At 48.9% G+C, this 27,703-nt stretch overlaps 1 protein-coding gene and 1 long non-coding RNA gene across 2 annotated transcripts in view; both read right to left on the bottom strand.

The window, feature by feature from the left end:
* LOC140367088 (uncharacterized) overlaps positions 1-27,703 on the bottom strand; it is a 195,268-nt gene that overhangs the window by 112,959 nt on the left and 54,606 nt on the right. The gene's annotated exons all lie outside the window — the stretch shown is intronic.
* On the bottom strand, positions 301-23,562 carry csrp2 (cysteine and glycine-rich protein 2). The gene is made up of 6 exons (XM_072453281.1): positions 23,542-23,562; positions 14,762-14,884; positions 10,437-10,605; positions 7,374-7,503; positions 4,627-4,720; positions 301-1,396 (listed from the first exon to the last, which is right to left on the bottom strand). Exons 2-6 carry the CDS (start codon positions 14,871-14,873, stop codon positions 1,320-1,322), a joined length of 582 nt encoding a protein of 193 aa, XP_072309382.1. The 5' UTR covers positions 14,874-14,884; positions 23,542-23,562; the 3' UTR covers positions 301-1,319.

The raw sequence follows: 27,703 nt of genomic DNA, 5'->3' as shown, positions 1-27,703 counted from the left end.
AAAGCATTAAAATAAAGGTGCACTCTGTAACTTTGTGTGAATGTCCCACAGTTCAGCATTAAACTCTTATCGTACACGTGTATTTAAATATCTCCAATAACTCCTTAAAAACACGTGTTCTTGCTCTGCCTGAGCTCGCCTCTCCACAGATCTGACCTGTAACTCGTGGATTTGTTTCATGTGGCACTGCAGGACATTTCAGAGTTAAAAACGAGGCTGGAATATGTATTTTATCTTTATTTTATTCACTTTTCAACAAAAACAAGAAACGGAACAAGAGAGAACAAATTAAAAAAAGAAAGACATCAAAAGAAAATTAGATGAAGCCACAAAATAAAAGTCCATTTAGTGAAGAATTTGCCCATTTTCAAATTAAGTCCAAATGATTATTATTTTTCATTGTCATGTCAGTGATGCACAGCTAATTAAAGTCCAGTCACGATTGAGTCTTGAAAAACAGCAGGTGGCGCTAGTGCGACGCTAAACTACAACTTCAGCGCTAAAGTCGATACAAAAGCTCAGACGCACATTTGACTAAAACGCAGTGAACACAATTATATTTCAGATTTGACACATTTTGCCCATTATAATTGTACTTCCTGGTTGGACGTGAGAATATGACACAGGTAGAGGTGATTCCACAGCTGTTACCGTAGCAACCAGACTGTAAACAAGAGCCAGACTCCACATAAATGACACAACAGTTCTGATCTGACACAATAAGAACATAAAACACCTTTATTTAGTCCAACCATGGTTTAAACTGTGTCGCACACTGATGACATCACAGAGGGATTCAGCTCCACTTCCTGTCATTTTACACTAACAAAATGCAACTTAACGGAAGTAAAACTGATAAATATTTGAGTCATTACAATGGGATGTTTGTTTGTTTGTTATTGGAGCTTGTGGTGAATGAAAGACACAGAAATGAGCTTAAATGATAAAAATGTATTCGATAAATTAGTAAAATAAAACACCAAATTTAGCGCGGAGCTAGCGTTAGCATTCTTGCGTCACACACACTTTTGGGCCGCTTCATTCCTCTCCACGTCGTCACATCTTCATCCGGCACAATGGCTTCCACGTCGACATGAACCGTTTCCCCCCGCGGCGGTGTTAGCAGCGCTATTAGCAATGCTACGCTAAAGGACACACGCTTTGTCGCGATTGTAACCGACGCTGAAGCGGTCGGGTTCACGAGACGGCTCCGGGTGCGGTTTGAAGAGGAAATGTAGCATAGTTAGCATAAAGACCTAGCATCAGAGAGTCCGTGTTTAACCGTGAAGCGTTGGTGTGCGCGTGGAGCGAAGGCGCGGTCACTGGGCGTGGACCAGCGCGCCGGCGCCTTGGCCGTAACCGAAGCCTTTGGGGCCGAAGTTCTTGGCGTAACAAGCTGTGGGCGAGAGAAGGCGGAGCGTTAGCGTTAGCCGGTTAGCATCACGAATCACAGTTTGAACGTGGGACATTTTAGACGAGCGAGTGAAACCCCGACATCTGAACTTGAAGCGCCCCCTACAGGCCGGACGACTCATGAACTAAAATACAGTTAAGATTTATATGTTTACAATTTTGCTAAAAATAAATGGTATTTCGGAATAGCACATTTTTAAAGTTTATAATTTCACTTCCTGTTTGTAATTGATGACATCACACGAGGAAATTACCCAGCAAACACTGGGTCAAAACTTATCTAATGTCACTTTTTTTTTAATTTAACAAATACAAATATATGAGAGCAACTTTATTTTGCTGGATTAATGTTGAGAGAGTCAAAAATAGTTGTTTCTTTGTGTAAATTCTGCATAAACTTTGACTGGAATGATTGTCCCTGGTGTGATGTCACTTCCTGTCATTCTCTAAAGACTTTTCAACGTTTTCTCCACATACACCTGCTCAATTGGTATAAAACTATTATTTACAGGTACAAATACACCAAATAAAGTCAAACTGATACAATTGTAAAAACTTGTCATACGTCACTTTAAATGGGAAAGTTTTGGACCAAATTTAGTCAAAATCTTGGAAAAAAAGGTTTTGATCTCAATTTTTGTTTCTTTTTTACCTGCGTTAAAAAAAAGGTTAATCAAATATATCTGATACTTTGTGAGTCTAAAACAAAATGCTTTTCTCCTACAGCGGATTGAAAAAACATGATTTTCTAGCCTTAAAAATTGTACAAGCTTCAAACTGACGTGTAATTTTATAACATATGTAGATCAAATTAAAAAAACTACTGTGGGTTATATTTAGGCAGTAAAACCTAAAAATAAATAGTAGTGTCCCGCGTGCAGTGTCCTGTGTGCAGTGTCCCGTTTCCTGTGTGCAGTGTCCTGTGTCCCGCGTGCAGTGTCCTGTGTGCAGTGTCCCGTTTCCTGTGTGCAGTGTCCTGTGTCCCGCGTGCAATGTCCTGTGTGCAGTGTCCCGCGTGCAGTGTCCTGTGTGCTGTGTCCTGTGTCCCGCGTGCAGTGTCCTGTGTGCAGTGTCCCGTTTCCTGTGTGCAGTGTCCTGTGTCCCGCGTGCAGTGTCCTGTGTGCAGTGTCCCGCGTGCAGTGTCCTGTGTGCTGTGTCCTGTGTCCCGCGTGCAGTGTCCTGTGTGCAGTGTCCCGTTTCCTGTGTGCAGTGTCCTGTGTCCCGCGTGCAGTGTCCTGTGTGCAGTGTCCCGTTTCCTGTGTGCAGTGTCCTGTGTCCCGCGTGCAATGTCCTGTGTGCAGTGTCCCGCGTGCAGTGTCCTGTGTGCTGTGTCCTGTGTCCCGCGTGCAGTGTCCTGTGTGCAGTGTCCCGTTTCCTGTGTGCAGTGTCCTGTGTCCCGCGTGCAGTGTCCTGTGTGCAGTGTCCCGCGTGCAGTGTCCTGTGTGCTGTGTCCTGTGTCCCGCGTGCAGTGTCCTGTGTGCAGTGTCCCGTTTCCTGTGTGCAGTGTCCTGTGTCCCGCGTGCAGTGTCCTGTGTGCAGTGTCCCGCGTGCAGTGTCCTGTGTGCTGTGTCCTGTGTCCCGCGTGCAGTGTCCTGTGTGCAGTGTCCCGTTTCCTGTGTGCAGTGTCCTGTGTCCCGCGTGCAGTGTCCTGTGTGCAGTGTCCCGCGTGCAGTGTCCTGTGTGCTGTGTCCTGTGTCCCGCGTGCAGTGTCCTGTGTGCTGTGTCCTGTGTCCCGCGTGCAGTGTCCTGTGTGCAGTGTCCCGTTTCCTGTGTGCAGTGTCCTGTGTCCCGCGTGCAGTGTCCTGTGTGCAGTGTCCCGCGTGCAGTGTCCTGTGTGCTGTGTCCTGTGTCCTGCGTGCAGTGTCCTGTGTCCCGTGTCCAGTGTGCAGTGTCCAGTGTGCAGTGTCCCGTTTCCTGTGTGCAGTGTCCCGTGTGCAGTGTCCCGTGTGCAGTGTCCCGTGTGCAGTGTCCTGTGTGCAGTGTCCTGTGTCCCGTGTGCAGTGTCCCGTTTCCTGTGTGCAGTGTCCCGTGTGCTGTGTGCAGTGTCCTGTGTCCTGCGTGCAGTGTCCTGTGTCCTGTGTGCAGTGTCCTGTGTCCCGCGTGCAGTGTCCTGTGTCCTGTGTGCAGTGTCCTGTGTCCCGCGTGCAGTGTCCTGTGTCCTGTGTCCTGTGTGCAGTGTCCTGTGTCCCGCGTGCAGTGTCCTGTGTCCTGTGTGCAGTGTCCTGTGTGCAGTGTCCAGTGTCCAGTGTCCCGTGTGCAGTGTCCTGTGTGCAGTGTCCCATTTCCTGTGTGCAGTGTCCAGTGTACCGTGTGCAGTGTCCCGTGTGCAGTGTCCTGTGTGCAGTGTCCTGTGTGCAGTGTGCAGTGTCCCGTGTCCAGTGTGCAGTGTCCAGTGTGCAGTGTCCTGTGTCCCGTGTGCAGTGTCCCGTGTGCAGTGTCCCGTGTCCTGTGTGCAGTGTCCTGTGTGCAGTGTCCCGTGTGCTGTGTCCTGCGTGCAGTGTCCTGTGTCCTGTGTGCAGTGTCCTGTGTCCCGCGTGCAGTGTCCTGTGTCCTGTGTGCAGTGTCCTGTGTGCAGTGTGCAGTGTCCAGTGTGCAGTGTCCAGTGTGCAGTGTCCCGTGTGCAGTGTCCTGTGTGCAGTGTCCCATTTCCTGTGTGCAGTGTCCAGTGTACCGTGTGCAGTGTCCCGTGTGCAGTGTCCTGTGTGCAGTGTCCTGTGTGCAGTGTGCAGTGTCCCGTGTCCAGTGTGCAGTGTCCTGTGTCCCGTGTGCAGTGTCCCGTTTCCTGTGTGCAGTGTCCAGTGTCCCGTGTGCAGTGTCCCGTGTCCTGTGTGCAGTGTCCCGTGTCCTGTGTGCAGTGTCCTGTGTGCAGTGTCCTGTGTGCAGTGTCCAGTGTCCCGTGTGCAGTGTCCCGTGTGCAGTGTCCCGTGTGCAGTGTCCCGTGTGCAGTGTCCCGTGTGCAGTGTCCCGTGTCCTGTGTGCAGTGTCCCGTGTCCAGTGTGCAGTGTCCAGTGTCCAGTGTCCTGTGTGCAGTGTCCCGTTTCCTGTGTGCAGTGTCCAGTGTCTCGTGTGCAGTGTCCCGTGTGCAGTGTCCAGTGTCCAGTTTGCAGTGTCCAGTGTCCAACCCCGAAGATTGAGTCATAACAAAGTATTTTAGGACGGTTCCTGGTCTGAAACGTCTCGGCCCTGAAACCAGAGGCTTCGTGCTTCTTTCACCTTTGCAGTAGATCTCGCCGTCCTTCTCCGTCTGCGTGGTCGACTCCAGACTCCGCCCACATTTGGCGCAGCGGAAACAGTTTTTATGCCACGGCTGCGCGGGAAAAACACAGATGTCTAAGTTAGAGCTGCGCGGGAAAAACACAGATATCTAAGTTAGAGCTGCGCGGGAAAAACACAGATGTCTAAGTTAGAGCTGCGCGGGAAAAACACAGATGTCTAAGTTAGAGCTGCGCGGGAAAAACACAGAGCTGCGCGGGAAAAACACAGATGTCTAAGTTAGAGCTGCGCGGGAAAAACACATAGATATCTAAGTTAGAGCTGCGCGGGAAAAACACAGAGCTGCGCGGGAAAAACACAGATGTCTAAGTTAGAGCTGCGCGGGAAAAACACAGATGTCTAAGTTAGAGCTGCGCGGGAAAAACACATAGATATCTAAGTTAGAGCTGCGCGGGAAAAACACAGATATCTAAGTTAGAGCTGCGCGGGAAAAACACAGATGTCTAAGTTAGAGCTGCGCGGGAAAAACACATAGATATCTAAGTTAGAGCTGCGCGGGAAAAACACAGATATCTAAGTTAGAGCTGCGCGGGAAAAACACATAGATATCTAAGTTAGAGCTGCGCGGGAAAAACACAGATATCTAAGTTAGAGCTGCGCGGGAAAAACACATAGATATCTAAGTAACAGCATCGTTCCGGACCGAGTCTTCATCAGGTCTAAAACTGGACAAAGCCTGAACTTGGACCAAACTGGAAGCAAACCAAGACTAAAGTAAGAAAAGCTTTTACTTTAAAGCAGGACGGACAATAAAAATGATTAAATGGATCATTGTTGTAGTGTTTATAATGTTAAAGTGTTAATAAAGTGTTAATAGTGTTTCTAGTGTTTATAGAATGTGTGTGAACGGTTGAGTCTCTGAAGCTGCTGAAGAACATTCTCGTGGATCGAGTTTCAGGGCAAAACAAAACCTCTGGGTTCAGATTTCATCTTTTCATCTCCAACAAAAGCCTCTGACTCTGCTCCAACCACAGCCTCGTCTGTTAGCTACACGACCGACTGTTAGCTACACGACCGACTGTTAGCTACGCAACCGACTGTTAGCTACTCAACCGTCTGTTAGCTACACGTCCGTCTGTTAGCTACACGTCCGTCTGTTAGCTACACGACCGTCTGTTAGCTACACAACCGTCTGTTAGCTACACAACCGTCTGTTAGCTACACGTCCGTCTGTTAGCTACACGTCCGTCTGTTAGCTACACGTCCGTCTGTTAGCTACACGACCGTCTGTTAGCTACACGACCGTCTGTTAGCTACACGACCGACTGTTAGCTACACGACCGACTGTTAGCTACACGACCGTCTGTTAGCTACGCGGCCGTCTGTTAGCTACGCGACCAACTGTTAGCTACGCGACCGTCTGTTAGTTACGCGACCGTCTGTTAGCTACGCGGCCGTCTGTTAGCTACGCGACTGACTTTAGCTACGCGACCGACTGTTAGCTACACGACCGACTGTTAGCTACACGACCGACTGTTAGCTACACGACCGTCTGTTAGCTACACGTCCGTCTGTTAGCTACACGACCGACTGTTAGCTACGCGACCGACTGTTAGCTACTCAACCGTCTGTTAGCTACACGTCCGTCTGTTAGCTACACGTCCGTCTGTTAGCTACACGACCGTCTGTTAGCTACACAACCGTCTGTTAGCTACACGTCCGTCTGTTAGCTACACGACCGTCTGTTAGCTACACGACCGTCTGTTAGCTACACGACCGTCTGTTAGCTACACGACCGACTGTTAGCTACACGACCGACTGTTAGCTACACGACCGTCTGTTAGCTATGCGGCCGTCTGTTAGCTACGCGACCAACTGTTAGCTACGCGACCGTCTGTTAGTTACGCGACCGTCTGTTAGCTACGCGGCCGTCTGTTAGCTACGCGACTGACTGTTAGCTACGCGACCGACTGTTAGCTACACGACCGACTGTTAGCTACACGACCGACTGTTAGCTACACGACCGTCTGTTAGCTACACGACCGTCTGTTAGCTACACGACCGACTGTTAGCTACACGACCGACTGTTAGCTACACGACCGTCTGTTAGCTACGCGGCCGTCTGTTAGCTACGCGACCAACTGTTAGCTACGCAACCGTCTGTTAGTTACGCGACCGTCTGTTAGCTACGCGGCCGTCTGTTAGCTACGCGACTGACTGTTAGCTACGCGACCGACTGTTAGCTACGCGACCGACTGTTAGCTACACAACCGACTGTTAGCTACACGACCGACTGTTAGCTACACGACCGACTGTTAGCTACACAACCGTCTGTTAGCTACGCGGCCGTCTGTTAGCTACGCGACCGACTGTTAGCTACACGATCGTCTGTTAGCTACACGACCGTCTGTTAGCTACACGACCAACTGTTAGCTACACGTCCGTCTGTTAGCTACACGTCCGACTGTTAGTTACACGACCGACTGTTAGCTACACGACCGACTGTTAGCTACACGTCCGTCTGTTAGTTTGGTTCTTCTTCTCCTGCAGCTGCTCAGTCTGTGGGCGTGTTCAGAGGCCCGTTCTTGCTCCGCCCTCAAACATGAACTTTTAGAACCAGAGCAGCTTGTGCACATGTGCTCAGAGGACAAACTCAAACCACCTGAGGAAACCTTTTTTATCCAGACGCGCTCAGACGCGCTCAGACGCGCTCAGACGCGCTCAGACGCGCTCAGACTGGTGCGTACCTTCCCTGCTCCCATGATCCTCTCTGCTGCGTACACTGAGTCTCCACATCGAGCACATTTCTCGGATCCACCAAACTTCTGTGCAAATCTTGAGGTGTTTGTGTTTGTGGTCGGCCTGTGCGCCTGAGCCCTGCACAACAACAACAACAACAACAACAACCAACATTACACCTGCACAACAACAACAAACAACATTAACCTGCACAAACAACAACAAACCAACATTAACCTGCACAAACAACAACAAACACACACATTACACCTGCACAACAACAAACAACATTACACCAGCACAAACAACAACAAACACACATATTTAACTTGCAGAACAACAACACTCTACACCTGAACAAACAACAACACCACACACATAACACCTGCACAAACAACAACAACAACAACACACACATTACACCTAGGAACAACAACACCACACACATTACACCTGCACAAACAACAACAACAACAACACACACACACATTACACTTGCAGAACAACAACACACACATTACACCTGCACAAACAACAACAACACACACATTACACCTAGAACAACAACAACAACACACACATTACACCTAGAGAACAACAACAACAACAACAACAACAACAACAACACACATTACACCTAGAGAACAACAACAACACACACACACATTACACCTAGAGAACAACAACAACAACAACAACAACAACAACAACACACACATTACACCTAGAGAACAACAACAACACACACACACATTACACCTAGAGAACAACAACAACAACAACAACAACAACAACAACACACACATTACACCTAGATAACAACAACAACAACATCACACACATTACACTTGCACAAACAACAACAACACACAGATTACACCTGCACAACAACAACAACAACAACACAAACACATTACACCTGCACAAACAACAACAACACACACATTACACCTAGAACAACAACAACAACAACACACACATTACACCTAGAGAACAACAACAACAACAACAACAACAACAACACACACATTACACCTAGAGAACAACAACACACACACACATTACACCTAGAGAACAACAACAACAACAACAACAACAACAACACACACATTACACCTAGAGAACAACAACAACACACACACACATTACACCTAGAGAACAACAACAACAACAACAACAACAACATCACACACATTACACTTGCACAAACAACAACATCACACACATTACACTTGCACAAACAACAACAACACACAGATTACACCTGCACAACAACAACAACAACAACAACAACAACACAAACACATTACACTTGCACAAACAACAACAACAAACACATTAATTAATAATGTTACAACACGGATAAAAGCTCAAACCCAGGTCTAAAAGACAACAAAACCAAGACTAAACCAGGTCTAAACCAGGTCTAAACCAGGTCTAAACCAGGTCTAAACCAGGACTAAACCAGGTCTAAACCAGGTCTAAACCAGGTCTAAACCAGGACTAAACCAGGACTAAACCAGGACTAAACCAGGTCTAAACCAGGTCTAAACCAGGACTAAACCAGGACTAAACCAGGACTAAACCAGGTCTAAACCAGGTCTAAACCAGGTCTAAACCAGGACTAAACCAGGACTAAACCAGCTCTAAACCAGGTCTAAACCAGGTCTAAACCAGGTCTAAACCAGGACTAAACCAGGTCTAAACCAGGACTAAACCAGGTCTAAACCAGGACTAAACCAGGACTAAACCAGGACTAAACCAGGACTAAACCAGGTCTAAACCAGGAATAAACCAGGTCTAAACCAGGACTAAACCAGGACTAAACCAGGTCTAAACCAGGACTAAACCAGGACTAAACCAAGACTAAACCAGGTCTAAACCAGGTCTAAACCAGGACTAAACCAGGACTAAACCAGGTCTAAACCAGGACTAAACCAGGTCTAAACCAGGTCTAAACCAGGTCTAAACCAGGTCTAAACCAGGACTAAACCAGGACTAAACCAGGACTAAACCAGGTCTAAACCAGGTCTAAACCAGGTCTAAACCAGGACTAAACCAGGACTAAACCAGGTCTAAACCAGGTCTAAACCAGGACTAAACCAGGTCTAAACCAGGACTAAACCAGGACTAAACCAGGACTAAACCAGGACTAAACCAGGTCTAAACCAGGAATAAACCAGGTCTAAACCAGGACTAAACCAGGACTAAACCAGGTCTAAACCAGGACTAAACCAGGACTAAACCAGGTCTAAACCAGGAATAAACCAGGACTAAACCAGGACTAAACCAGGACTAAACCAGGTCTAAACCAGGACTAAACCAGGACTAAACCAAGACTAAACCAGGTCTAAACCAGGACTAAACCAGGACTAAACCAGGACTAAACCAGGTCTAAACCAGGAATAAACCAGGTCTAAACCAGGACTAAACCAGGACTAAACCAGGAATAAACCAGGTCTAAACCAGGTCTAAACCAGGTCTAAACCAGGAATAAACCAGGACTAAACCAGGACTAAACCAGGACTAAACCAGGTCTAAACCAGGTCTAAACCAGGACTAAACCAGGACTAAACCAGGACTAAACCAGGTCTAAACCAGGACTAAACCAGGACTAAACCAGGTCTAAACCAGGTCTAAACCTGGAAACAGGAGCTGAATGTCCAGTATAGAAGTGAAAGGTCCAGATCTGCGGCGTCACATTCGCACACAGGCTGGATGTTTGTCAGGTGGTGATTGTTATGAAAGAGGCCCTTATGTAACTCCAGGGGCCCGAGAGCCCGAGACAAAGAGCCTCATTCAGGGGCCACAGAGGCTGCAGTCACCTTCACATGCACTGTCCGGGCCCCAGGCAGAGCCAGAACCAAAATACAGAAGAAGAACTGTTTCAGTCCTGGTTCAGTCCTGGTTTAGACCTGGTTCAGTCCTGGTTTAGACCTGGTTCAGACCTGGTTTGGACCTGGAACGTAATTCTGGACTAGATCGAGACTAAACCAGGCCAGGACCAAACCAAATCCATTTTGCTTTCGGCTAAACGAGGCTCCATAATCACAGACGCGGCTCGTACTCACTCAGGCTGCTTGATGCCCAGCCTCTCGCCCCGGTCCATGCTCAGCGTCCCGGCGCCCTGACCGTAGCCGTAGCCTTTTGGACCGTACTTCTTGCCGTAGCAGGACTTGCAGTAGATTTCCTGCTCGTGTATGGCCAGCGTGGTGCTGTCCAGGCCTTTCCTGCAAACCACTGCGCCACAACAAACATTTACATTTAAACATTTTGTGTTTGAAATGTGACGCAACTAAAATGTCAGAGCAACATCAACATTAAAGGGGAAGGATTCGATTGTTTTCATGGCATAAAGTTACATTTGTTGTTCAAATAAGACCGCCGAGTGTCTTCAGTCTCCACAAATCAGAAGGCGTGCTGTTAGCATGCTAGCTAACATGGTGGTTCTTTTTAAAAGGATGATGCTTTATCGGACCCGTTATATGAAGTCTGTTCTGTCCAGTTTCAGCGTGAAAAGTGGATGTGAGAAAGACGGACACTCAGCAAATCGTCAGCGCCGGGATTCGAGCTCACGACGCCGCACACGTGCTTCCACATTAACCACTCTGCCGCCGGGCAGCACGGCTTTGACCCATTTTACGACAAGGTTAAGTTAAGACAAGTTTCAAAAATGGATTGAAATTGCTCAAGATTTCAAAAAGTTGAACCGCCCATTGTGATCCTGAGCTCGAGTGTCTTCCGAGTCGATGCCGTCGTTTGTGGTCGTTTCTTTTCCCTTTTGTGGTCGTTTCTTTTCCCTTTTGTGGTCGTTTCTTTTCCCTTACGTAACGCTTTTCGCAGCCTCTTCACGGTGAATTCGTCGTCACGCACCGCCGTTGCCAGGCAACATCGCCGCCCACATCAGAGTCAAACGTATCGCGATCGCTCACAAACGAGTTCAGAAGGACCTGCCGAAGAATGACACGGGACGTAATAGCAGTAATTGATTGGATGTAGGTCAAGATTGAGAACATTTAATGCTGTGTGGTTTATTTATTTAAATGGAAGAAAAAAATGCATTATGGGTTTTTTATGATGTAATGTTATCGTATATAAATAAGGCCTTTTGTTTGTAAAAAATGCCAAAATTGCACATATAAATCTGAAAAATGGCTAGACTTAAAATTTGTACTTCATTTTGTCGACATATCTTATAATAATTTTACAGATGAGTTTTGGTATCTTTTTTACTACTTGAGTAACCATGATCTTTGAGAAATAATGAAAATGTATGATTTTATTTATTTTTTCCAATCTAATTTTGCCTAATTTTTGGGCGTTAAATGTTAATAAATCCGGCTCAGAATCAGATCAACAAATCTTTCTGTTTTTTACGACAAAATGTTGTGTCTCTGTGGGAGGAAAATACACATAAATATATAAATGTGTGGATTAAGGAGCATGTTGTGAAAGATGACATTTTAATAGAGCAAAATCACCAAAAACAATCAATGAAAGAGTTTTGTCTGTAGTTTATGGCTTTAATGTTGTATTTGGTGCAGAGGAGGCTGTGATTGACAAAGAAAAACACATTGAAGGTTTTATCCTGATGATGTGATGAATATTCATATTAAATTATGTCTCTGCAAGTTTCTCTTTTTCTTATTTGTGCCGTCTTTTAATCATGTTTTACTCAATATTCTCTTTTTTCCTCCATATCTGTCAGATTGTGTCTGGTTTTAGTTCCGTGACTTTTTTTTCCTCAAGACAAGAACAAAGTGAAGACAAAGCGATGTGTTTTCTGTGTTTGGTTCAAATGAAACGTTCCGTTTTAACAAAAGACGATATTTAACACGTGTTTATGTTCTACAAACGGATTAAATCCAGTGTTTGACTCCAAAACACAATCGACTTAAGTTCAGGGCTAAACCAGGTCTAAACCAGGACTAAACCAGGACTAAACCAGGTCTAAACCAGGACTAAACCAGGACTAAACCAGGTCTAAACCAGGACTAAACCAGGACTAAACCAGGTCTAAACCAGGATTAAACCAGGACTAAACCAGGTCTAAACCAGGTCTAAACCAGGTCTAAACCAGGACTAAACCAGGTCTAAACCAGGACTAAACCAGGACTAAACCAGGTCTAAACCAGGTCTAAACCAGGACTAAACCAGGTCTAAACCAGGTCTAAACCAGGTCTAAACCAGGACTAAACCAGGACTAAACCAGGTCTAAACCAGGACTAAACCAGGACTAAACCAGGTCTAAACCAGGTCTAAACCAGGACTAAACCAGGTCTAAACCAGGACTAAACCAGGACTAAACCAGGTCTAAACCAGGTCTAAACCAGGACTAAACCAGGACTAAACCAGGTCTAAACCAGGTCTAAACCAGGTCTAAACCAGGACTAAACCAGGTCTAAACCAGGACTAAACCAGGTCTAAACCAGGACTAAACCAGGACTAAACCAGGACTAAACCAGGTCTAAACCAGGTCTAAACCAGGACTAAACCAGGACTAAACCAGGTCTAAACCAGGACTAAACCAGGACTAAACCAGGTCTAAACCAGGACTAAACCAGGACTAAACCAGGACTAAACCAGGTCTAAACCAGGACTAAACCAGGACTAAACCAGGACTAAACCAGGTCTAAACCAGGACTAAACCAGGACTAAACCAGGTCTAAACCAGGACTAAACCAGGACTAAACCAGGACTAAACCAGGACTAAACCAGGTCTAAACCAGGACTAAACCAGGTCTAAACCAGGTCTAAACCAGGACTAAACCAGGTCTAAACCAGGTCTAAACCAGGACTAAACCAGGTCTAAACCAGGACTAAACCAGGACTAAACCAGGTCTAAACCAGGTCTAAACCAGGACTAAACCAGGTCTAAACCAGGACTAAACCAGGTCTAAACCAGGACTAAACCAGGACTAAACCAGGTCTAAACCAGGTCTAAACCAGGACTAAACCAGGTCTAAACCAGGACTAAACCAGGACTAAACCAGGACTAAACCAGGTCTAAACCAGGACTAAACCAGGTCTAAACCAGGTCTAAACCAGGACTAAACCAGGTCTAAACCAGGTCTAAACCAGGACTAAACCAGGACTAAACCAGGTCTAAACCAGGACTAAACCAGGTCTAAACCAGGACTAAACCAGGACTAAACCAGGACTAAACCAGGACTAAACCAGGTCTAAACCAGGACTAAACCAGGACTAAACCAGGACTAAACCAGGACTAAACCAGGTCTAAACCAGGACTAAACCAGGACTAAACCAGGTCTAAACCAGGTCTAAACCAGGTCTAAACCAGGACTAAACCAGGTCTAAACCAGGTCTAAACCAGGACTATACCAGGTCTAAACCAGGACTAAACCAGGACTAAACCAGGACTAAACCAGGACTAAACCAGGTCTAAACCAGGACTAAACCAGGACTAAACCAGGACTAAACCAGGTCTAAACCAGGTCTAAACCAGGACTAAACCAGGACTAAACCAGGTCTAAACCAGGACTAAACCAGGACTAAACCAGGACTAAACCAGGACTAAACCAGGTCTAAACCAGGACTAAACCAGGACTAAACCAGGTCTAAACCAGGACTAAACCAGGTCTAAACCAGGACTAAACCAGGACTAAACCAGGACTAAACCAGGACTAAACCAGGACTAAACCAGGTCTAAACCAGGACTAAACCAGGTCTAAACCAGGTCTAAACCAGGACTAAACCAGGTCTAAACCAGGACTAAACCAGGTCTAAACCAGGACAAAACCAGGACTAAACCAGGACTAAACCAGGACTAAACCAGGACTAAACCAGGTCTAAACCAGGTCTAAACCAGGACTAAACCAGGTCTAAACCAGGTCTAAACCAGGACTAAACCAGGTCTAAACCAGGACTAAACCAGGACTAAACCAGGACTAAACCAGGTCTAAACTAGGACTAAACCAGGACTAAACCAAGACTAAACCAGGTCTAAACCAGGTCTAAACCAGGACTAAACCAGGTCTAAACCAGGTCTAAACCAGGACTAAACTAGGACTACACCATCGGAGGTTCTCGCACCACAGTTTGAGAACACTTTGAGGATTCGAGCGTTTGCAGGCGTCAAACTGAGACGATTAAAGACATTTGTCTCTCACTGAAGTGCGTCTGGTTCAGAGTCTGACCAGCGCTGACCGTTTCCTCTGGACGCCAGGACGGTTCTGATAAAGCTCGAGCTCATTCTAAAACGACTCACAAAAATGTAGAAACGACCTGTTTAAGTGTTATTTTTATGTATCTGATTTTCCACCTGCAGTGACCGCCGTGAAAACCCAAAACATTCAGCCACAAAGAGACCAAACTAAACGTCCAAACACCGTGACGTCTGTGTTCACGTGAGACGGAGTTCTTGTGTGTGACTCACTGCAGAGGAAGCAGCACTTGTGGAAGCTGAGCCCGTCACACTGCACCTCCTCGGCGCGATACACGGTCGTCCTGCAGGAGGCGCACTCGTTTCCTCCGCCCCAGTTTGGCATCTTCAACAAATCTGTGCGAAAAAAAACAAAGTCAACAATGATTTTGAGCCGCGCTCGCAAAACGACTCCTTCAGCTCAAACGGTTGTCACGGCGACATGTGGCGACGTCACACCAGGGACACTCATACAGGAAGTGACGTCACACCAGGGACACTCATACAGGAAGTGACGTCACACCAGGGACACTCATACAGGAAGTGACGTCACACCAGGGACACTCATACAGGAAGTGACATCACACCAGGGACACTCATACAGGAAGTGACGTCACACCAGGGACACTCATACAGGAAGTGACGTCACACCAGGGACACTCATACAGGAAGTGACGTCACACCAGGGACACTCATACAGGAAGTGACGTCACACCAGGGACACTCATACAGGAAGTGACATCAAACCAGGGACACTCATACAGGAAGTGACATCACACCAGGGACACTCATACAGGAAGTGACATCAAACCAGGGACACTCATACAGGAAGTGACGTCACACCAGGGACACTCATACAGGAAGTGACGTCACACCAGGGACACTCATACAGGAAGTGACGTCACACCAGGGACACTCATACAGGAAGTGACATCACACCAGGGACACTCATACAGGAAGTGACGTCACACCAGGGACACTCATACAGGAAGTGACGTCACACCAGGGACACTCATACAGGAAGTGACGTCACACCAGTCAAATTCATACAGAATTTACACAAAGAAACAACTGACTCTAAACATTAATTCAACAAAATAAAGTCGCTCTCATATTTTTATTTGTCAAATAAAATAAACTGACATTAGATGAGTTTTGGCCCAGTGTTTGCTGGGTAATTTCCCAGTGTGATGTCATCAATTACAAACAGGAAGTGATATAAACCTAAAGGGGGCGCGCTCCTGCGGGGGGCGCGCTCCTGTAGGGACGCTCCTGTAGGGACGCCCCTGTAGGGGGGGGCGCTCCTGTAGGGACGCCCCTGTAGGGACGCCCCTGTAGGGGGGGGCGCTCCTGTAGGGACGCCCCTGTAGGGACGCCCCTGTAGGGACGCTCCTGTAGGGGACGCTCCTGTAGGGGACGCTCCTGTAGGGGGCGCTCCTGTAGGGGGCGCTCCTGTAGGGGGCGCTCCTGCAGGGGGCGCTCCTGCGGGTGGGGCGCCCCTGTAGGGACGCTCCTGTAGGGGACGCTCCTGCAGGGGACGCTCCTGCAGGGGACGCTCCTGTAGGGGACGCTCCTGTAGGGACGCTCCTGTAGGGACGCTCCTGTAGGGACGCTCCTGTAGGGGACGCTCCTGTAGGGGACCCTCCTGTAGGGGACCCTCCTGTAGGGGACGCTCCTGTAGGGGGCGCTCCTGCAGGGGGCGCTCCTGTAGGGGGCGCTCCTGTAGGGGGCGCTCCTGCGGGTGGGGCGCTCCTGCGGGTGGGGCGCTCCTGCGGGTGGGGCGCTCCTGTAGGGACGCTCCTGTAGGGGGCGCTCCTTTAGGGGGCGCTCCTGTAGGGGGCGCTCCTGCGGGTGGGGCGCTCCTGCGAGTGGGGCGCTCCTGTAGGGACGCCCCTGTAGGGGGGGGCGCTCCTGCAGGGGACGCTCCTGCAGGGGACGCTCCTGTAGGGGGCGCTCCTGTAGGGGGCGCTCCTGCAGGGGGCGCTCCTGCAGGGGGCGCTCCTGTAGGGGGCGCTCCTGCAGGGGACGCTCCTGTAGGGGGCGCTCCTGTAGGGGGCGCTCCTGTAGGGGGCGCTCCTGTAGGGGGCGGCTCCTGTAGGGGGCGCTCCTGTAGGGGACGCTCCTGTAGGGGACGCTCCTGTAGGGGACCCTCCTGCAGGGGGCGCTCCTGCAGGGGGCGCTCCTGCAGGGGGCGCTCCTGCAGGGGACGCTCCTGTAGGGGGCGCTCCTGTAGGGGGCGCTCCTGTAGGGGGCGCTCCTGCAGGGGGCGCTCCTGCAGGGGGCGCTCCTGCAGGGGGCGCTCCTGCAGGGGGCGCTCCTGGAGGGGGCGCTCCTGCAGGGGGCGCTCCTGGAGGGGGCGTTCCTGTAGGGGGCGCTCCTGTAGGGGGCGTTCCTGTAGGGGGCGCTCCTGTAGGGGGCGCTCCTGTAGGGGACGCTCCTGTAGGGGGCGCTCCTGTAGGGGGCGCTCCTGTAGGGGGCGCTCCTGTAGGGGGCGCTTTAGCGTGAACTATGAGACTTTTCTGGTGGAGAGGTGTCATTTATGTGCCTGGAACGTCACTTATTATAATATTAATGTTATTAAATCTCCACTGAGGCGGGACGACTCAGATCTGTGGAAAGGCGAGTCTGATCACACTGGTTTAATTTTGAAAAACACGGCCCAAAAGGAAAACGAACCACAAAGAACAGCAACAGTTACAGGTCAGAGAGAAAGTGAATAACACATGGAGTATTACTACAAAACATCTATCTGAGAGTGTGTCCAAGAGTGTGTGTCCAAGAGTGTGTGTCCAAGTGTGTGTGTCCAAGAGTGTGTGTCCAAGAGTGTGTGTCCAAGTGTGTGTGTCCAAGAGTGTGTGTCCAAGTGTGTGTGTCCAAGAGTGTGTGTCCAAGTGTGTGTGTCCAAGAGTGTGTGTCCAAGAGTGTGTGTGTCCAAGAGTGTGTGTCCAAGAGTGTGTGTGTCCAAGAGTGTGTGTGTCCAAGAGTGTGTGTCCAAGAGTGTGTGTCCAAGAGTGTGTGTCCAAGAGTGTGTGTCCAAGTGTGTGTGTCCAAGAGTGTGTGTGTCCAAGAGTGTGTGTCCAAGAGTGTGTGTGTCCAAGAGTGTGTGTGTCCAAGAGTGTGTGTGTCCAAGAGTGTGTGTCCAAGAGTGTGTGTCCAAGTGTGTGTGTCCAAGAGTGTGTGTCCAAGTGTGTGTGTCCAAGAGTGTGTGTCCAAGAGTGTGTGTCCAAGAGTGTGTGTGTCCAAGAGTGTGTGTGTCCAAGAGTGTGTGTCCAAGAGTGTGTGTCCAAGAGTGTGTGTCCAAGAGTGTGTGTCCAAAAGTGTGGTGTGTGTCCAAGAGTGCGTGTCCAAGAGTGTGTGTGTGTCCAAGAGTGCGTGTCCAAGAGTGCGTGTCCAAGAGTGCGTGTCCAAGAGTGCGTGTCCAAGAGTGTGTGTCCAAGTGTGTGTGTCCAAGTGTGTGTGTCCAAGAGTGTGTGTCCAAGAGTGCAAGTGTGTGGTGTGTGTCCAAGAGTGTGTGTCCAAGAGTGTGTGTCCAAGAGTGTGTGTCCAAGAGTGTGTGTGTCCAAGAGTGTGTGTCCAAGAGTGTGTGTGTCCAAGAGTGTGTGTGTCCAAGAGTGTGTGTGTCCAAGAGTGTGTGTGTCCAAGAGTGTGTGTCCAAGAGTGTGTGTCCAAGTGTGTGTGTCCAAGAGTGTGTGTCCAAGAGTGTGTGTCCAAGAGTGTGTGTCCAAGAGTGTGTGTCCAAGAGTGCGTGTCCAAGAGTGCGTGTCCAAGAGTGCGTGTCCAAGAGTGTGTGTGTGTCCAAGAGTGCGTGTCCAAGAGTGCGTGTCCAAGAGTGCGTGTCCAAGAGTGTGTGTCCAAGAGTGTGTGTCCAAGAGTGTGTGTCCAAGAGTGCAAGTGTGTGGTGTGTGTCCAAGAGTGTGTGTCCAAGAGTGTGTGTCCAAGAGTGTGTGTCCAAGAGTGTGTGTCAGAGTGTGTGTCGAAGAGTGTGTGTCCAAGAGTGTGTGTCCAAGAGTGCAAGTGTGTGATGTGTGTCCAAGAGTGTGTGTCCAAGAGTGTGTGTCCAAGAGTGTGTGTCCAAGAGTGTGTGTCCAAGTGTGTGTGTCCAAGAGTGTGTGTCCAAGAGTGTGTGTGTCCAAGAGTGCAAGTGTGTGGTGTGTGTCCAAGAGTGTGTGTCCAAGAGTGTGTGTCCAAGAGTGTGTGTCCAAGAGTGTGTGTCCAAGAGTGTGTGTCAGAGTGTGTGTCGAAGAGTGTGTGTCCAAGAGTGTGTGTCCAAGAGTGTGTGTCCAAGAGTGCAAGTGTGTGGTGTGTGTCCAAGAGTGTGTGTCCAAGAGTGTGTGTCCAAGAGTGTGTGTCCAAGAGTGTGTGTCCAAGTGTGTGTGTGTCCAAGTGTGTGTGTGTCCAAGTGTGTGTGTCCAAGAGTGTGTGTCCAAGAGTGTGTATCAGAGTGTGTGTCGAAGAGTGTGTCCAAGAGTGTGTGTCCAAGAGTGTGTGTCCAAGAGTGTGTGTCCAAGAGTGCAAGTGTGTGGTGTGTGTCCAAGAGTGTGTGTCCAAGAGTGTGTGTCCAAGAGTGTGTGTCCAAGAGTGTGTGTCCAAGAGTGTGTGTCCAAGAGTGTGTGTGTCCAAGAGTGCAAGTGTGTGGTGTGTGTCCAAGAGTGTGTGTCCAAGAGTGTGTGTCCAAGAGTGTGTGTCCAAGAGTGTGTGTCCAAGAGTGTGTGTCAGAGTGTGTGTCGAAGAGTGTGTGTCCAAGAGTGTGTGTCCAAGAGTGTGTGTCCAAGAGTGTGTGTCCAAGAGTGCAAGTGTGTGGTGTGTGTCCAAGAGTGTGTGTCCAAGAGTGTGTGTCCAAGAGTGTGTGTCCAAGAGTGTGTGTCCAAGAGTGTGTGTCCAAGAGTGTGTGTCCAAGAGTGCAAGTGTGTGGTGTGTGTCCAAGAGTGTGTGTCCAAGAGTGTGTGTCCAAGAGTGTGTGTCCAAGAGTGCAAGTGTGTGGTGTGTGTCCAAGAGTGTGTGTCCAAGAGTGTGTGTCCAAGAGTGTGTGTCCAAGAGTGTGTGTCCAAGAGTGTGTGTGTCCAAGAGTTTGTGTGTCCAAGAGTGTGTGTGTCCAAGAGTGTGTGTCCAAGAGTGTGTGTCCAAGAGTGTGTGTGTCCAAGAGTGTGTGTGTCCAAGAGTGTGTGTCCAAGAGTGTGTGTCCAAGAGTGTGTGTCCAAGTGTGTGTGTCCAAGAGTGTGTGTCCAAGAGTGTGTGTCCAAGAGTGTGTGTCCAAGAGTGTGTGTCCAAGAGTGTGTGTCCAAGTGTGTGTGTCCAAGAGTGTGTGTGTCCAAGAGTGTGTGTCCAAGAGTGTGGTGCGTGTCCAAGAGTGCGTGTCCAAGAGTGCGTGTCCAAGAGTGTGTGTGTGTCCAAGAGTGCGTGTCCAAGAGTGCGTGTCCAAGAGTGTGTGTCCAAGAGTGTGTGTCCAAGAGTGTGTGTCCAAGAGTGTGTGTGTCCAAGAGTGCAAGTGTGTGGTGTGTGTCCAAGAGTGTGTGTCCAAGAGTGTGTGTCCAAGAGTGTGTGTCCAAGAGTGTGTGTGTCCAAGAGTGTGTGTCCAAGAGTGTGTGTGTCCAAGAGTGTGTGTGTCCAAGAGTGTGTGTGTCCAAGAGTGTGTGTGTCCAAGAGTGTGTGTCCAAGAGTGTGTGTCCAAGTGTGTGTGTCCAAGAGTGTGTGTCCAAGAGTGTGTGTCCAAGAGTGTGTGTCCAAGAGTGCGTGTCCAAGAGTGCGTGTCCAAGAGTGCGTGTCCAAGAGTGTGTGCGTGTCCAAGAGTGCGTGTCCAAGAGTGCGTGTCCAAGAGTGCGTGTCCAAGAGTGTGTGTCCAAGAGTGTGTGTCCAAGAGTGTGTGTCCAAGAGTGTGTGTCCAAGAGTGCAAGTGTGTGGTGTGTGTCCAAGAGTGTGTGTCCAAGAGTGTGTGTCCGAGAGTGTGTGTCCAAGAGTGTGTGTCCAAGAGTGTGTGTCAGAGTGTGTGTCGAAGAGTGTGTGTCCAAGAGTGTGTGTCCAAGAGTGCAAGTGTGTGATGTGTGTCCAAGAGTGTGTGTCCAAGAGTGTGTGTCCAAGAGTGTGTGTCCAAGAGTGTGTGTCCAAGAGTGTGTGTGTCCAAGAGTGCAAGTGTGTGGTGTGTGTCCAAGAGTGTGTGTCCAAGAGTGTGTGTCCAAGAGTGTGTGTCCAAGAGTGTGTGTCAGAGTGTGTGTCCAAGAGTGTGTGTCCAAGAGTGTGTGTCCAAGAGTGTGTGTCCAAGAGTGTGTGTCCAAGAGTGCAAGTGTGTGGTGTGTGTCCAAGAGTGTGTGTCCAAGAGTGTGTGTCCAAGAGTGTGTGTCCAAGAGTGTGTGTCCAAGTGTGTGTGTGTCCAAGTGTGTGTGTGTCCAAGTGTGTGTGTCCAAGAGTGTGTGTCCAAGAGTGTGTGTCCAAGAGTGTGTGTCCAAGAGTGCAAGTGTGTGGTGTGTGTCCAAGAGTGTGTGTCCAAGAGTGCGTGTCCAAGAGTGTGTGTCCAAGAGTGTGTGTCCAAGAGTGTGTGTCCAAGAGTGTGTGTCCAAGAGTGTGTGTCCAAGAGTGTGTGTGTCCAAGAGTGCAAGTGTGTGGTGTGTGTCCAAGAGTGTCTGTCCAAGAGTGTGTGTCCAAGAGTGTGTGTCCAAGAGTGTGTGTCAAAGAGTGTGTGTCCAAGAGTGTGTGTCCAAGAGTGTGTGTCCAAGAGTGTGTGTCCAAGAGTGCAAGTGTGTGGTGTGTGTCCAAGAGTGTGTGTCCAAGAGTGTGTGTCCAAGTGTGTGTGTGTCCAAGTGTGTGTGTGTCCAAGTGTGTGTGTCCAAGAGTGTGTGTCCAAGAGTGTGTGTCCAAGTGTGTGTGTGTCCAAGTGTGTGTGTGTCCAAGTGTGTGTGTCCAAGAGTGTGTGTCCAAGTGTGTGTGTCTAAGAGTGTGTGTCCAAGAGTGTGTGTGTTCAAGTGTGTGTGTCCAAGAGTGTGTGTCCAAGAGTGTGTGTGTCCAAGAGTGTGTGTGTCCAAGAGTGTGTGTGTCCAAGAGTGTGTGTCCAAGAGTGTGTGTGTCCAAGAGTGTGTGTCCAAGAGTGTGTGTCCAAGAGTGTGTGTCCAAGTGTGTGTGTCCAAGAGTGTGTGTCCAAGAGTGTGTGTCCAAGAGTGTGTGTCCAAGAGTGTGTGTCCAAGAGTGTGTGTCCAAGTGTGTGTGTCCAAGAGTGTGTGTGTCCAAGAGTGTGTGTCCAAGAGTGTGGTGCGTGTCCAAGAGTGCGTGTCCAAGAGTGCGTGTCCAAGAGTGTGTGTGTGTCCAAGAGTGCGTGTCCAAGAGTGCGTGTCCAAGAGTGCGTGTCCAAGAGTGTGTGTCCAAGAGTGTGTGTCCAAGAGTGTGTGTCCAAGAGTGTGTGTGTCCAAGAGTGCAAGTGTGTGTCCAAGAGTGTGTGTCCAAGAGTGTGTGTCCAAGAGTGTGTGTCCAAGAGTGTGTGTCAGAGTGTGTGTCCAAGAGTGTGTGTCCAAGAGTGTGTGTCCAAGAGTGTGTGTCCAAGAGTGCAAGTGTGTGGTGTGTGTCCAAGAGTGTGTGTCCAAGAGTGTGTGTCCAAGAGTGTTTTTCCAAGAGTGTGTGTCAGAGTGTGTGTCCAAGAGTGTGTGTCCAAGAGTGTGTGTCCAAGAGTGTGTGTCCAAGAGTGTGTGTCCAAGAGTGTGTGTCCAAGTGTGTGTGTGTCCAAGTGTGTGTGTCCAAGAGTGTGTCCAAGTGTGTGTGTGTCCAAGTGTGTGTGTCCAAGTGTGTGTGTGTCCACGTGTGTGTGTCCAAGAGTGTGTGTCCAAGTGTGTGTGTGTCCAAGTGTGTGTGTGTCCAAGTGTGTGTGTCCAAGAGTGTGTGTCCAAGAGTGTGTGTCCAAGTGTGTGTGTGTCCAAGTGTGTGTGTGTCCAAGTGTGTGTGTCCAAGAGTGTGTGTCCAAGTGTGTGTGTCTAAGAGTGTGTGTCCAAGAGTGTGTGTGTTCAAGTGTGTGTGTCCAAGAGTGTGTGTGTCCAAGAGTGTGTGTGTCCAAGAGTGTGTGTGTCCAAGAGTGTGTGTCCAAGAGTGTGTGTCCAAGAGTGTGTGTGTCCAAGAGTGTGTGTGTCCAAGAGTGTGTGTCCAAGAGTGTGTGTCCAAGAGTGTGTGTCCAAGTGTGTGTGTCCAAGAGTGTGTGTCCAAGAGTGTGTGTCCAAGAGTGTGTGTCCAAGTGTGTGACTTTATTTATACAACTATTGGGTCATTTACTGTTTATAAGTACTTTTATCTCCTAAATTTTTACTTTTATTAATTCAAGTCATATTCATCCAGACCGGCCCCGAACTAAACCTGGACCAGACCGGCCCCGAACTAAACCTGGACCAGACCGGCCCCGAACTAAACCTGGACCAGACCGGCCCCGAACTAAACCTGGACCAGACCGGCCCCGAACTAAACCTGGACCAGACCGGCCCCGAACTAAACCTGGACCAGACCGGCCCCGAACTAAACCTGGACCAGACCGGCCCCGGAACCCGCACCAGTGATTAAATGTATATCAAAAGTATCAAAAATCACCAATCAAAAGTAAAAGAAATATCAAAATTACACTAATTTAAAGAAGTATTAAAACTGATAATAATAATAATAATAATAATCATAATAATAATAATAATAATAATAATAATAATAATAATAATCATAATAATCATAATCATAATCATAATCATAATCACACAAACAAGACAAAAGTGTGACATTTTCTGAACAGTTTAAGAATGATTAAACTTTAGATTAAACTTTCAGAACTATAAGACAAACTCCGTGTTTATGTCTCAAATATAAACGTGTCCGATGCTGATCCTTCTTTTTAATCACGTGAAAAGCAGAATAAAAGACATAATAAGAGAGTTTAAACTCAGACAATGGGCCAAACACACGCTCATAAGTGACGTCACTTTAAACAGCTTTTCCTCACACGTTTCACACTTTAATCCGGTTTAAACTGAAATAAAAGCGCTTTAACAGTGAATAAACTTTACCTCACGGTCGCGGCTGAAGCTGAAGCCGGTGCGTCTCTCGGTCCCGTCGCGTGCGTTAAACTGACGCGCTCCCGCCGCGTGTCCCGCTTTTCACTGCGCCAAAAGGAGGCGGGGCCACCGAGAGCGCGTCACCGGGGCCTTCAGGGGCCTTCAGGGGCCTTCAGGGGCCTTTAGGGGCCGGCGGAAATGAATCACAGCGAGGTCACGTGACAGCTATTCGTCACGTTAGGGCCTGGTAATGCTTCAAATGTGTACTCAAGTAAGAGTCACTTTAAATACTATTATACAAGTAAAAATACAAAGTAAGTAAAAGTACAAAGTAATGGCCAAAGAACTACAAAACTAAAAATGATGTCTGTACGTAATATCTGATTTATTCTTCAGTTAATGTAATTGGAAAGGCAAAAGAATATGTACATATAATAATGTGGTATTTTCAACACAAAAATGAATCATATCTGACGCAAGAGAGACAAAAGGTTCAACGTTTTTGTCACTTTATTTTGCGAAAAGGAACCAAATCTTTTACTCGACTAGGAATATTACTCAAGTAAAAGTATTTGCCCAAAAAACGCTCCGAGAAGTAAAATGTCCTCAAAAAGTGACTGTATCTGAGTAAATGTTCCACTTCTGGTAAAAGTCTGCGAAAAGTGATCGACTTGGACGAACTTTACTGAGCCACGAGCCAAAGTGTGTAATAACCATCAAAAAACAATTCAAATAAGGTCAAATAAGGTTCAAATACAGGCTAAAGATACGTTGAATAAATAAATGTTTCTCTAATTATGACTTAGTTTCACGGGATATAAACTGTGTAAAAATATCCATCATGGTTTTACATCAGTCAAATAGCAGATGATAAATAAAAGCGGAAAATGACAGGAAGTAGAGCTGAATCCACAACCTGTGATGTCATCAACAAGCGACGCGACGGAAAAGGGACGAGTTCTGACACATTTTAAACGATGATTTAACACAAGTAAAGCTGTTGTCGGGTATTATTCTTGTCAAATCCAAACAGCTGTGTAGTTTGTGGGGTTTTGGACCTTGTCTGTTGTACGGTTGCTAGGTAACAGGCCTTCTCGTGTAAAACCAGGAAGTGACGCCATGAACATTGTTGCTGCTCGATCTGGTTCTGTTTGGTCTTAAATACGTGTTTTTTAACCAACTTTGTCGGATTCTCCTCTCCAGGACCTGGAATAGACCTTATGGGAGGCTGAGGAGTGTGATCCCTCTGTAGTTGGGACACACCCTCCTGTCCCCCTTCTTGAACAGAGGGACCACCACCCCGGTCTGCCAGTCCAGAGGCACGGTCCCCGATCTCTGCTTCCTCTTTGGAAGACGTGACGGTGGGAGGTCCTCAAAGTATTCCTTCCACCGTCTGATGACATCCCCAGTCGAGGTCAACAGGCCTCCACCTGCAACGAGGCGCCGGACGGTTTGCCAGAATTTCTTTAGGGCCGACCGATAGACCTCCTCCATGGCCTCCCCGAACTCCTCCCAGCCACAGGTTTTTCCCTCTCCTCTGTGACAGAACAAGCTGTCCCTTCCCTTATTCCATTCCTTACTTCCGGTGTCCACCACCGGGTTCGGGGTTGCCACCACGACAGGCACCGCAGACCTTGCGACCACTGTTCCAAGCAGCCACAGTGACAGTGGAGGTCAAGGACATGGTCCACTCGACTCAATGTCCCCAGTCTCCCCCGGGACATGGGAGAAGCTCTCCCGGAGGTGTGAGTTTAAGACCCTACTGACAGAGGGCTCCTCAAGACGTTCCCAACAGACCCTCACAATGAGCTTGGGTCTGCCAAGTCTGTCCGGCTTCCTCCTCCGCCAGCGGATCCAACTCACCACCAGGTGGTGCTCTACAGCTCCGCCCCTCTCTTCACCCGAGTGTCCAAGACACAGGCCGGAGGTCAGATGACACGACAACAAAGTCGATCATTGACCTTCGGCCTGTGTCCTGGTGCCACGTGCACTGATGGACACCCTTGTGCTTGAACATGGTGTTCGTTATGGACAATCTGTGACTAGAACAAAAGTCCAATAACTGAACACCGCTCGGGTTCAGCTCGGGGGTTCTTCCCCGTCACACCCCTCTCCAGATGTGTGACGAAGTGAGGTGTTCACTCCACTTGTCCCTTTAGTTTGTTGACTTTCCTGATCTATATCATGCCTGGAGGTAAAAGGGGAGGGCCGCCCAACCCTCTCCTGGTGATGTCACTAATGACATCACCAGAGTGTACTATTTGGAGCAGGAGTGTTAAGGATATATTACAGTGTTGTGTTTCCCTTGTGTAAAGTTGGATTATAAATTACAATGATAACATTTGTTACTCGTCGTTCAGATGCTCAGATGTTCAGATTGTTACTGTTTTTGATTGTATTAGTTCTAGCTGTGTGGAATGGGCTGGCCCAATTGGCCTCATTATAGAAGGCAGGAGTGTGCCTCAGAGGGGGTGATTGGACAAAGGCCTGCAGCCGGTCCCCTTCTCAACTCTGCTCCGGCCCATCAGCTCCCCACTTCACCTGGACTCACCTGTCCCCCCAGCACACAGTCCCCCTGCCAACCACTGACTGTCACAGCAGCACAGGTGAGGAGTGAGCTGAAGAGGATTAAAGTGAGGAAGGCAGCAGGACCTGACGGCATCAGCCGCAGGCTCCTTAAGTCCTGCGCAGATGAACTGTGTGGAGTTATGTAGCATGTCTTCAACATGAGCCTGAAGCTGAGGGTGGTACCACAGGTCTGAAGACCTCCTGTCTGGTACCTGTGCCCAAGACACCGCGCCCCAAAGACCTCAACAGCTTCAGGCCGGTGGCTCTCACGTCCCACCTGATGAAGACACTGGAGCGGCTGGTCCTGGACCACCTCCGCTCCACCGTGAGCTCAGCCATGGACCTGCTGCAGTTTGCATATCGGTCTGACATCGGAGTGGAGGACGCCGTCATCTCCCTGCTGCACCGCTCTCTCTCTCACCTGGTGGAAAAGCCTGGCAGCTCTGACCCGAGTTTGTGAGAGCACGGGACTATGTGTCTGATACTCGGACCTGCAGTGTGGGGGCCCTGCAGTGTGGGGGCCCTGCAGTGTGAGGGACCTGCAGTGCGGGGGACCTGCAGTGCGAGGGACCTGCAGTGCGGGGGCCCAGCAGTGTGGGTGGCGCCCTAGGGCACTGTCCTCGCGCCCTTTCTCTTCACCCTCTACACTGCAGACTTCAGACATGACACGGGCAGCTGTGTCCTGCAGAAGTTCTCTGATAACTATTCATCATCGGACTCATCACGGACGACGATGACGCGGAGGACAGAGGACTGGCGCAGGACTTTGTGGACTGGTGTCAGCGGAACCACCTCCTCATCAACGCGGGGAAGACCAAGGAGATGGTGGTGGACTTCCGCAGACGCCACCCCACTGCCCCCTCACCAGTGAACATCCAGGGACGGGACATTGAGAGAGTGGACTCATACAAGTACCTGGGTGTTCATCTGAACCACAAACTGGACTGGACTCATAACACAGACGCACTGTACAGGAAGAGCCAGAGTCGGCTCTACCTCCTGAGGAGACTCTGGTCTTTTGGAGTGACAAGGCCACTCCTGAAGACCTTCTCCTCCTCTGTGGTGCATCAGCTCCTGTAGGTGTGGTCTGCTGGAGCAGCAGCATCACAGAGAGGGAGAGGAAGAAGCTGGACAAAGCTCCGTCCTGGGCTGTGCTCTGGACTCGGTGCAGGAGGTGGGGGACAGAAGGGTCCTGGCTAAACTCACATCTATGTTGGTCCATGAGTGTCACCCCCTGCAGGACAGTCTGTCCCCTGCAGGACACTCTGTCCCCTGCAGGACACTCTGTCCGCTCTGGAGAGCAGCTTCAGTGAGAGACTGATCCACCCTCGCTGTGTGAAGGAGACGTTTCACAAGTCTGTCCTTCTGCTGCTGTCAGACTTTATAACAAACACTGCCCTGAACATGTGCAATACTGATGTGACCATGTGCAATGACTGTCGTACTCGCATGCAATAATGTCCCATTCATGTGCACATAACTGATGAAATAGAGTGTTTACTTCTCTTCTCTTCCATTATTAGTATTTTTATTATTACATCAAGTTATCTGTCCTTCCCTCTGTATCTACTGCGTTGTAAGACAGAGATTTCCCCATGTGCGGACA

Source organism: Eucyclogobius newberryi, unplaced genomic scaffold, assembly GCF_026437365.1.
Source record: "Eucyclogobius newberryi isolate DKJ021-1_F unplaced genomic scaffold, fEucNew1.0.hap1 SCAF_2, whole genome shotgun sequence".
In the NCBI taxonomy this organism is placed as follows: Eukaryota; Metazoa; Chordata; class Actinopteri; order Gobiiformes; family Gobiidae; genus Eucyclogobius; species Eucyclogobius newberryi.
This window is presented reverse-complemented; position numbering and strand designations above follow the sequence as displayed.